The following is a 12,444-nucleotide window of genomic DNA, read 5'->3' on the forward strand; positions in this document are numbered from 1 at the left end:
ATGTAAATTGTATTGAGGAGAGAACTGAAAGTGAACAGGGTTTTTATGAGCGTGTGATCGAGGATTTTTGTGAATGGTGGCAGTTTGGAACCAACGGATGCTATGAGAACAAAGGTTTCAGACGGTAGAGTTGGGTGGTATTTCATGTGCTGCATGCGTTGCATGTGGTCTTTTTAATGGAGAAGCAAGGGGCTTCTAACAACTTGTTGGTCGCTGGTGCTACGACACCTAATGGATCCTCTTCTAAGCTTCATGCACAAACAAATGAGTCGTTCTATGTGGGGTCAAGCTCAAAGATTAATAAAGTTAATGGATGTTTTCCCCGGAGCCGAGATTGCCCAGTTTTGGTCATTCCTCCAGAGGCTGTGATGGAAGATGTGTAGTACTAGTCCAAACATGCTCTGATTTGCAAATTTCTTGGTATTCGAATCTCTATGTCGACCCTTGAAGCCTGGATACGATGTTCATGGCAGGTGGATGAAGATATGGATATAATGTTGGCAAGAAACAACTACTTCTTGGTAGTCTTTTCTTGCATGTCTCATCATGATAGAGTTTTTGAGGAGGGCCCTTATTTTTATAATCGTGTGGGGTTGTTTGTGAAACCTTTTCATCTGGGGTTTAACTCTGTGGAGGATCTTCCATCGAGTGTTCTTGTCTGGATTTGCCTTCCCAGACTTTATTTAGAGTTTTGGAGAGAAGACATACTGCACCAGATTGCTGCCTTACTTGGGAAGCCTGCTGCGATCGCACATGAGTCCCTGGACAAAAAGGTTATTTCTTATGCCTGTATTTGTGTTGAAATTGATTTGAGTAACCTGCTGTCAAATTCCTTGGAAATTTTCCATTGTTCTTCTTCTTGGATTCAACAGTTAGATTATGAGTCCTTACCTTTTCACTGTCAAGTTTGCCATGAGTATGGACATTTGCAGCAGCAATGCCCTAGGGTTTTTAAGGGGAATAGTGGTAGTTCCGGTGGGTCTGCCTCTTCCTTAGGCCTAAAGATGGACAACACGGGCAAGGGGAAAGCCCCAACTGATCATGTAGGTAAGGAGAAATTCAAGATGGATAATGTTAGTAAAGGGAAAGCCTTAGTAAACACACTAGCCCTTGATAATGATGGCTTTACTCCTGTTCGCAGATGGCCTAAGAAAAAAGGACAAAAGAGACCCTTTTTAGATTAACAATCAGATTCAGATTTTAATAGATTTGAAGTGCTGGACAATATGGTCATAGAGGAAGGTATCACCCCAGATGTGTCTAGCATTGTAGGCTTAGATGGGGGAATTCATATTCATGATTCCCCTATTGCGAACCAGGATAAAACTCTCCAACAGAAGAATGAGGCTCCTATTAGCTCTGAGTCTGGTGCTCTTGTGGTTTCCTTGACACCACAAGACAATGATATTCTCTTAGTAGATCTGGCTAAGGAGATGTTTCCTTTTGGTAAGGGAAACAAATCTCCTCTAGCATTAGGACTATTGCAAAGACTGTTTAACAAAGTATCCTTTGCTGCTCCATCAAGAAGTGGCCACAAAAAGGATCAAAGGAAAATTAGACTTACAGGGGATTTACTAGTAGAGTCTGGGGCTGTGAAGGCCATGGATGCTCACTTTCCTCACAATACTCAATGATTATTATCTTATGGAATGTTAGGGTGTTGAATAGCATTCCTAGATAAAGGGCTATTCATGAGTTGGCAATTGATCATTCTCCAGATATCCTTTGTATTCAAGAGACTAATATTTTAGTGGATTCCATGCTTTGTTGTGTCCCTAATATTTGGTATCATGGTCAATGCCAATGTATTGGATCTATGGGGGATGCTAGGGGTTAGCCATTTGCTGGAAGCCATGGAATATTACCCCTCACTATTGGATTTCTTTTCTCCACACTCTCTATGTTGCCTCCAATTTGGATATAGGCGAGGTGATTTTGGTAACTAATGTGTATGCTCCTATTGACTTCCCTGGAAAGATAAGACTTTGGGAGCATTTAAGGTATGCTCGAAGTTGTCATCCTTTCTTGCCTTGGATTTTAGCAAGGGACTTTAATTCAATCTTACATTTGGATGTGAAAAGAGGTGGGAATGCACTTCTAGGGCCTTCTTCTGACCTTCTCTAGGATAATATGAACTTTTTACATCTTTTTGATATCTAGCCAGTTAATGGGATCTTTACTTGGAATAATAGGAGGGTTGGTGAAGATACCATTTCAAAACACTTGGATAGATTTTTAGTCTCCTTTTGGATGAGTCATAATCTCTCTCTCTCTTTGAAAATTCTAGATTGGAGGGGATTTGACCATTGGCCTATCAAGTTCTCGACTTGTTGCATTTCTCTTCCCAAGAATCCTCCCTTTAAGTTTCAACTGATGTGGCTCCGAAACTCTTCTATTCATGACTTAATGGCTCATTGGTGGAGAGCTGGTGGCCCAGCTTATGGCACTGCTATGTTTTCCTTTTCTAAAAAACTACAATATGTCAAAAGGAAGCTGAAGAATTGGAATAGGAATTGCTTTGGTAATCTTTACATTATGAAAAAGAGGGCTCAAGAACATCTGGCAGTCATTACAAGGCAGATTAGAGACTTGGTTTTTTCTAAAGCTCTTAGTAGAGAAGAATCTTAGGCTTTTAGGGATTTAGAAGAGTGGGATATTAGAGAGGAAATTTATTGGAAGCAAAAAGATTTAATTGATTGGCTCCAGGAAGGAGATATGATTACTGCATTTTTCCATAAATCTATCTAGGGCCGCCACAATTGGAGTTACATTTCATCCCTTGTTACTTCTGGTGGCCTGCAGTTGACCTCCTTTCAAGCCATTTCCAAGGAAGCCATCTAGTTTTATTCCGCTCTTTTTTCAGAAGATTCGTTTCTTGATGATAATGAGGAGAATATTATCTTGTCTTGCATCCCCTTTGTTGTGACCAGAGCAATGAACGACTCCCTTATGAGGCTGATCTCTATGTCTAAATTGGAGGAAGTGGTTTTTAGTATGTGTAAGGGCAAAGCTCTTGGGCTTGATGGCTTCCCAGTGGAATTTTTTTGAGAGTTCTGGGATATTATTAATTAGGACTTATTAGCTATGGTTCAAGAATCACACTCTAACAAACAGATGCTCTAAGCTTTGAATGATGCATTCCTTGTTCTTATTCTGAAAAAGGAAGGGGCTAATTAGTTGGATTCCTTTTGACTGATTGCTCTATGTAATATAGTTTATGTGATATTTTGCCAAGATCTAGAGGCAATGGAAAGCATAAATAAGAGAGAAAAAAATAGATGATAGGAATAAAATGTATTCTATCAAGATGAAAATACTGATCAATTGGATCATCAATCATTACATACAATGAATACAAACCTCCTTATATAGGCAAGGCTATATGAATATGTGAGCACACAAACATGACATGTGGCTTAATAAGAAATAAGGGTAGGTAGGAAATAGGTGTGGGTAGGTAGGAGAAACAATATAATATTCCACATGAGGTGGATCACCCATTGAATATGGAGTGTAACAACAAGATAAGTCCACAAAAGGTGGAAATTCTCTTACACACACTATCCCAATGTGGCACAAACACCCTAGTGTCTGATACCCAAACTACTATGAAATGCATTTCCTAAGTAAACTTAAGTAAGGTGTAATAATATCCAAGATGAATAATTATTTACACCAACACCCCCCTTAAGTGCAACTTAGGGGAATGTACTTAAGTCTACAATGTAACTAAGCAATGAAAGATGGGTCTCGGCTACTAGGACATGTTAGGTACCCATGTACAAATAAAAATACATGCAAACCAATGCAATGAAATCTCTCACAAAGTGAGGAAAGAGAGAAAAACCCAATGGGAAAAAACCCTCCCCCAAAAGAGAGATGAAAACCACACAATGCTATCAATGATGAATGAGAAGAAAAAAAATATGTCCCCCCCATAAGAGAGAAGAAGAGATCATGAAGCCCTCCCTCAATGTCGAATCTCTTGCAAGGTTGGTCTAATGATGATGACCAAAATACCTCCCCATAAGGAAGAAAGAGAGCCAATGCTGCACCTATAATTTCAAAGTGTGACAAAACTAGGTACCAAGTTGATGACGATGAATCACTTGCTGCAACAAAATAAAGATTAGGCATGGAGACAACTTGTTTTAAGTATCATCTAGATACTCATAAATAGAAAAAATATCAGTACAATCTAAGTCTCATGGGAGCCATGCACAAATGTGTACAATCTAAGTCTCAACTGGAGCCATGCACCAAGTCTCGCAAGATATTCCTAATCTATGTGTACAAGAGGATTACATCAAATAGTCAACAATGACAAGGTACAAAGAGGTGTGGCACTTTATGATAGTTCATGTACAAAATTTCTCAAGAAAGAGCATACATCATGATAAAATATTCAAATGTGGGAACATGAAAATGATACCACCAACAAAGAAGCCCTATAGAATACTACAGATGAAGATGCCTCCGAATGGAATTTCACCAAGAGATATAAATGAACAACTGACCCCCCATAAAAAAATAATGTTGGCACTTGCAAATAATGACAAAGTGGACTTCTAATTTCAACTTTACAACTTCTCAAAATGAGATATAAGAGACTTCAACAAATACTGGTGATCTAAACTGAGATCCAAGCAAAATGCAAGTACCAAATAGGCCAAAAAATGACCAATTACTAAAAATACAATTTCTACTCACAATAATTGAAAACTAATGATAGATTATGAAAGTAGACAAAAATTTATGCACTCTAAAAAAAATGGCACCCGAAAAGGAGTCCATATGAGCCCAAATGAAGCCTCCAAAGTTGTACAAAATCAGGATTTCATGATTTTCAAAAAACCTATATCTGAAAAATAGAAAAATCCCGCACCACTGTATAGATCACAAAATGGTACCCCAAAACAAAAAAAAATTGCTCGAAAAAAGGAGTCTGGATGAGTGAGATATCACTATTTGAAAATTGTCTGCAAAATTATAATTTCCGAAAAATTTCCGTCGTAGATTCAAACTTCAAATGCCTCTAGATTTGGCCTCCGAAGTCTGATTTGGATGAAACAAAATGCAAAACTGACTTTATTGGACCTCCTCAATCCAATGGTGACCTTATATTTGACCCATCAAGCTTCAATAATAACCTACAATAGAAAGATCCAAAATGCAAACCCCAAATAGCATCAAATTTCTCTCAATTAGTAAACCAATGACACTCTAATGGCTTTGATACCATGTGAGATTTTGCCAAGATCTAGAGGCAATGGAAAGAATAAATAAGAGAGACAAAATATATGATAAGAATACATTGTATTCTATCAAGATGAAAATACTAATCAACTAGATCATCAATCGTTACATACAATGAATATGAGCCTTCTTATATAGGAAAGGCTATATGGATATGTGAGCACGCAAACATGACATGTGGATCAATAAGAAATTAGAGTAGGTAGGAAATTGGTGTGGGTAGGTAGGAGAAACAATATAATATTCCATATGAGGTGGATCACCCACTGAATGTGGAGTGTAACAACAAGATAAGTCCACAAAAGGTGGAAATTCTCCTACACACACTATCCCAATGTGGCACAAACACCCAAGTGTCTCATACCCAAACTACTATGAAATGCATTTCCTAAGTAATCTTAAGTAAGGTGTAATAATATCCAAGATGATTAATTATGTACACCAATAGTTCATAAAGTTATTACTAAATTAATTGCCAAAAGACTCAAAGTTTGTCTTCCCACAGTTATCTCAGAAGAGAAAGGGGGTTTTGTTGCTGGAAAATAGATTCTTGATGAAGTGGTTATTGCCTCTGAATCCATCCATTCTATGTCATCTTCTAAAGAGCATTCTATGTTGATCAAGATTGATATGGCTAAGGCTTATGATAGAGTGAAATGGGGCTTTTTGCGGAAAGTTCTTCTTACTTTTGGATTTAGCTTCGAGCGGGTGGAATGGATTTGGAGTTGTGTCACTTCTCCCTCCTTTTCTGTGCTTCTCAATGGAGAACCTTCAGAGTTATTTGGGGCCTCTAGGGGTCTCCACTAGGGTGATCCTCTTTCTACCTAGTTGTTCATCATTATGGTGGAGGGACTTGGCAGATTTATTAAACATCAAGTTTCCCATAATTTGATTCATGGTTGGAGTTGGGGAAATGGATTCCCCACTCTCTCCCATCTTTAGTTTTTAGATGATACTGCACTCATTGGGAGGGGTTTTATTTAGGAAGTGGAAGCCTTTAGACTCACTTTGGATACTTATTTGGCTGCCTCAGGTCAGAAAATCAATGACCACAAGTCTTCTATTTATTTTTTCAACACTTCGGAGCCTATCCAGCAGAGGATTGCTACTATTGTAAGATTTTAGATTGAGTCTCTTCCTATGACTTACTTGGGCATCCCTATTGTTTTGGGTAGACAACCCAGGCTCTTTTGGCAGAACCTGCTTGATAAGCTACGTCAAAAAGTTAATCATTGGACACATCGGTGGCTCTCTACTGTTGGTTGGGTGACTCTCTTGCAAATAGTGATTCAAGATCTCCCTATCTATAGAAGCATGGTGCAGGCTACCCCGGTGTATTTTCTTAAGGAATTTGATGCCCTCTCTTGATAGTTTCTTTGGAGCGGTAATTTGTAAAATTTAAAATGGAGTCTAATCAAGTGGGATACCATTTGTAGGCCAAATAAGGAGGGAAACATTAGCCTTCGTTCTGTTATCTTGAGTGGACAAGATCTTGCTGCTAAGCTCTATTGGAGATGGTGTTCCAGTCAGTCTCAGCTATGGGCTCATATCCTCTCACATAAGTATTTACCAGGAGCCCGGCCTTCAGAGGTTTCTAGATTCCCTTTGGTGGGTGGAGGTTCTATGGTGTGGAATACCCTTAAGACAGGCTCTCACCTCATCAAGAGTAGCCTTTTCTAGATTTGTAACAATAGTTCAAAGGCTCTATTTTGGAGTGATTCTTGGAATGGTAAACCTCCTCTTTTGTCCTCTAACCTGCACTTGCAAGCTCTTTGTGACTCTTTCCTTTCTGTGGGTTGGAATAAGGTGGCTCACTATAAGGAGGCCTATAATTTGGGCCTTTCTCTTGGTTTTTGATGGAAGAATCCATCCGACTGGCCGTCAAGGATCAGATGGAGCTCTCTCAGATTCTAGCTTCTAGGGAGTGCAACTCTTTGCAGAAACTTGATGTTTTGGCTTGGGGAGGTGCTTCTTCTGGTAAATATATTGTTTCCTTAGGGTAACTTATGCTTACTAGACAAATTTTTGGTGATATGGAGGTTCCTTGGTGGAAGAAAGTTTGGAATTCCTTCTCATGGCCTAAGTGTAATTTATTCCTCTAGTTGGTGGCTCACAATAGGTGTCTTACTTGGGATAATCTCTACAAGAGAGGATTCCATAGCCCTTCAATCTATGTTTTATGTAGTAATGATGAGGAGTCTATTTCTCACCTCTTCTTTCAGTGCTCCTTTGTTAGATAGATCTGGCACTCCTGGTGGTCTGCATGGGGCTGCCCTGTTAGATTCAATGATAGTCCCAAAGACACTGAGAGGGGGGGTGAATTAGTGTCTAACTGGTTAGTAGAATATTTAAACTTATTTATAACTTGGCATCCCAAAATAGTGTACTAGTAAATAAGAATTAATGCAGTAAACATAAATAGTAGAGACAACATAGAAACACACCATAACACAAGATATTTAATGAGGAAACCCAGTGTGGGAAAAATATTGGTGGGTTTTGTGACCCACAATATTTACTCACCGGTCAATGAATAAATACTACTTACAATGAGGGGCCTGCACATGCAATATTTCAGAATGTTTCCTCTTTATCTGAGTTTTGGAATCGCTTGGGACCTTCCCCATCTAGATCCTCTTTTCTCCAAGTTGCTTGGACTAATGGCCCTTCCTTTATTTTATGGCATGTTTGGCTTGAAAGAAATAGCTAGATCTTTAAGAGTGTCAGGCTTGGGATTGTGCACCTCTAGGGGACAATTGTTCACTCTTCATGAAACAGATGGTGAAATGTGATTTTTCTGGAGGTCTAGACCCTGGAGATGTTGGTATTTGCACCCACCTTTCTTTTCCTTTGTAGGATGGTGTTCCTTTGCTATTTCCCACCACCTTGGGAGGAGAGATGGATATCACCTGCATCATGTTAATCATGAGGGGCATTGGACTCCTCCTTCGCTTGGAGTTCTTAAGATTAACACTGATGGATCTTCTTGGGGAAATCCTGGCCTTGCAGGCATAGGGGGAGTGGGGTACAACAACTCTAGAGATGTTCAGTTTCTCTTATCTATCTACAAATGTTCTCATATCAATAATCTTATGGAGGCCTTGGCCATCTAGGTAGTGGTGGAGCAATGTTGCAAGCAGGGATGGCGCAGGATCATTTGCAAGACAGACTCGCAGATGGTTGTCAACTTATTGAATAAAAAGGAGCTAGCAGATGTTGACTGACATTTGGCTTTGGTTATTAATCAGATCACTCAGTTATGCTGGACCCTTGAATCTGTCATTTTTTCCCATATCCCTTAGGAGTGGAATGTTGTGGTCGACTATTTGGCTAAGTGGGCATCCGAGTATATGCAGGATTGGAATATTATGGATAGGAGGCATCTTCCCTTTGAATTTTCTCAGGAATTGGATCAACTTGTTTCTTAGGATAAAGCTCATTAGAGCTCTTTGCATTTTCTATTGTCCCTTTTGTTGTACTGTTCTCTTTGGATTTCAATAAATTTTTACCCCTCTTTTAGTAAAAAAAAAATTATATAATTTAATTTAATCTACATACTTGGAATTGGAAATCTTTGAGGCATTTGTTTTATCAAATTAAGTCGCCTGCACTTCTTCTACTCTCGACTGCAGTTGTTGTATTGTTGTTTGATCAACATGCATCGATATTTTATATTGTTAATTTTTTCTTTGTTCGAAGGAAATTAATTTGTTTCTTAAACATATGAAAAATTCAATATTCTATGCTTGATCATGGAAAAGAAATAAAAAGAATATTTTATATAATATTAATTTTTATTTTTATAGATAAATTTCAAATGAGTTACATATTTATTTTTTATAAATTAAAATTTTAATACAATTTGGAGATATATAATTTGTCATTTGTTAGAAATTTAATATATTTTTTGATCTTAAGAAAATACATTTTAATTTGATTAATGTAGAAACAAAAATAAAAAGAAAATCATAAAACATGTTTGGTTTTTAAAGTTGGTAAAGACAATTCCTTTTGTTATGGGATATGTTGAAGTAAAGGATGTACCAAATGATTAAAAGAAATTACTCTGAACTTGGAAAATATATGGATGGTAGAAACCTTCACCTCCTTTAACCCTACATATTAATTCATCTTTGTTAATTGACTCTAAATATCATCATATCAACTAGTTAATTAATTGATCTCATAGATTCCATCAAATTCTAGTAACTTTTATTTTATTTTATTTTTAATTTCTTGACATTCTCTTGTCTAGTTGAATTCAACATCCTTCTTGACTAATATGAACAATGGACTTGTTATTTTGTTGAATCCTTCAATGAATCTTCGGTAGAAAGCTTCTCACATTAGTCTAATTTTTAGGAGTAGGAATTTGTTGAATGATTTCTACTTTCTTGGGGTTGACATTAATTCCTTCCTTACATATATGATGACCTAAAATAATCCCTTTAGTCATCATTAACAAGCACCATGTTGATATAATATGGTAAAAATTAGGGCTTCGACACCTTAATTGATAAAGCCACCAATTTTTCTTGGGACCACTTTACATTAAGGGAAGTGAATTGAATTTGATTGATCCAATCCAAGGGTTGAATATATATTAGATTAATTCCTCCGTTGCTAAAATTAAAAATTGAATTTGAATTAGGCTTGACTTGCAATGCTAGATCTAGGACAAATAATGAGAAATTGACATAAAATAATGTTCCAAATATCATGTAGAGTTGCAAACCTAGATTTGAGGATGAGAAATAGATCAAAACTTGTGATGGAAAGTTTAGGCATAATTTTCAAGACTGAGGGAAGTAGGTCGCCTTGGTCCTGTGAATACCAAGGGCAAACAAATTTGATGTTTTCTAGATCCAGGTGACATAAAATCCATTGTCAGTAGATCATTAGAAATTCCTAGGATCGAGAGGGGAGTCAGTTGTCCTAGTCCTCCACTTTTCATGCCTTCAAAAACCATTTGATTGTTGTCGTCTACTCTGTTGGATTCCTCGCTTGCCACTCTTGAGATAATTTCTTGCACACAAAAAGAAGGAAATAGGTTTGTTGATGGGGGTTTGCCTTAGGTCAAACCTCGTGTTAATCCTTGAAATTGAATTGGTAATTGAACTAAAGTAGAATGCTAACCTTTTGAGGGAAAGACTAGATCTAATCTAAAAATGCTTGAAATTCATACCTTGATGAAGTTTTCTTGAATCCTCATGCAAGGGTTTAGGATGTCATGTAGAATGTTTTCATGGAAGGTTGATCATGGATGCTTAAATATAAATGCTTGAACTTGACTTGACCTTCTCCTTCAATGCTTGATGGATACTTGAATGTTATCTCTCATAGACTTGAATTGATTTTTCTAGAGTGCAATTGAGAAATTTATAGAGGTTCCTTGTTCTTCTTTCTAGTTACCAAAGGAGAGGGGAAGGCTTCCTTTATTACGTAACCATGCATGGATGAAATATTTGAATTTTCAAAGTAGGCCAACACCGAGCCAAATTTCTCACCCATATAAAGTGACCACTATGAGGTCTATTTTCGGTCTTGATTGGGAGGACAAAGGTGCCTAGGGTGTTGGTCCTATAAATCAAAACTCAAAATAGGACAAAGGTTGGAGGAAGAGTTGAAAATGAAAATTTCAAGAGGGTGTGAGCAACATTAAAGCATGCATTGAGTACTAGATGTTGGAACTCCAAGGTGAGGGCATGATGACAACTAAATTGAATCTAAATACGATTTACGATGCTACATTTAGCCCCCACTTTAGAGGGAGTATGAGCCTATGTCCATACTAATGGTAAAGTAAAAAGTCATTGTCACATCCCCACATCAACCCAATATGATGGATTCTTAAATAAATAAAATAAATAAAAGAAGGCATATTGAAAGAATTGTTATTGTGAGGATCCAGTTATTACTGAGAGGGGGGGAGGGGGTTGAATCAGTGATAACAATAAACCGCAACTTTTCACCAGTCTGCAAAATACTTCACAAAATAGTTCATAACCAGTACTGGTAGTTGATTAAACAATCTCCAAATTATTAGATTTACCAAAACATTACCGGTAGCAACTTAAGTGTTCATAATTAAGCAAATATAGTAAAGACATCAAATGTATAACTCAATAATCCATCCACAACATGAACACAAGGATTTTTCACATGGAAACCCAAATGGGAAAAACTACGATAGGAATTGGTACACACAAAATATGCACTTTTTTGGAATGTGCCCTATTAGGAGCCTAGCCTAATTAGGAGCTTTACAACAATGCCTGGTTAAGAGAAGACCCTGTTAAGAGTCACCCGGTCAAGGGATTTTACAACTTATCTCTCTTAGGAGATTTACCCTATTATGAGTAACCTCGCTGGAGGATTTAAACCCAAATTAATGAGCCACCCAATGAAGGGATTTACAAGATCAACCTTGTTAAGACCTACCCACTTAAGGAATTTTAATGCTACTGCAACTGTTAGGAAACAATAGATAAATGGTTTGGACTCAACACTTCATAGCTTATTATTATAGATCATTGTCAGCTCTAATCTGCTTCTCTCATGTAGACATCTCAATCTGGTTTGGCACACATACACTTCTCTGATCACTGACACAATAAACCTTCTAAAACTTGACCTAAATAGACTTCACAATTAGGTCAGTTACATAACCCTAACCTAAAATGAATCTACATCATATATCATATCAGATCATTAAAAATAATTACAGATCATTACAACAAATTACAAGATAATTACAACCGTTGAATGATCATAACTAATCACCGCACATCAATCTGATAAGTTGTCAAACCCTTAACACATTCTACTAAGAACTTCACTACTTCCCAAGAAATTCACTCCTTCTACACGCTAAAACATATTATCTTTTCACATGGATTTTGACATGTCATCATCAACTTATGAATATGAAAAGAATCACCGCCAAACCATAAAACATCACCGATCAAAAGATCTTGTTACTAGTTCTCAAACCCTACACTGAATATAAAATAGTCAATTATAAACATGACTTCTGGTTCTCCAAACATGATGCGGTTCAAGTTATAGACTCGTTACAATGTCATAAGCATACATTCCAAATTGCAACACTCGACTCAACACTGTTCACTACCGCAACCATCTCCTTCTCTATTCCTGCTTACCGGTTCACTGTCACTTGGTAGTTTG

General features: G+C 37.3%; 1 protein-coding gene across 1 annotated transcript; it reads left to right on the plus strand.

Annotated features, from left to right (window-relative positions):
- The first annotated feature begins 434 nt into the window (after positions 1 to 434).
- LOC131873945 (uncharacterized) lies at positions 435 to 1,184 on the plus strand. The gene has a single exon (XM_059217127.1). The coding sequence runs from the start codon at positions 435 to 437 to the stop codon at positions 1,182 to 1,184; it is 750 nt and encodes a 249-aa protein (XP_059073110.1).
- Positions 1,185 to 12,444: the final 11,260 nt, after the last annotated feature.

This window comes from Cryptomeria japonica, chromosome 3, assembly GCF_030272615.1.
Source record: "Cryptomeria japonica chromosome 3, Sugi_1.0, whole genome shotgun sequence".
Taxonomy (NCBI): domain Eukaryota; kingdom Viridiplantae; phylum Streptophyta; class Pinopsida; order Cupressales; family Cupressaceae; genus Cryptomeria; species Cryptomeria japonica.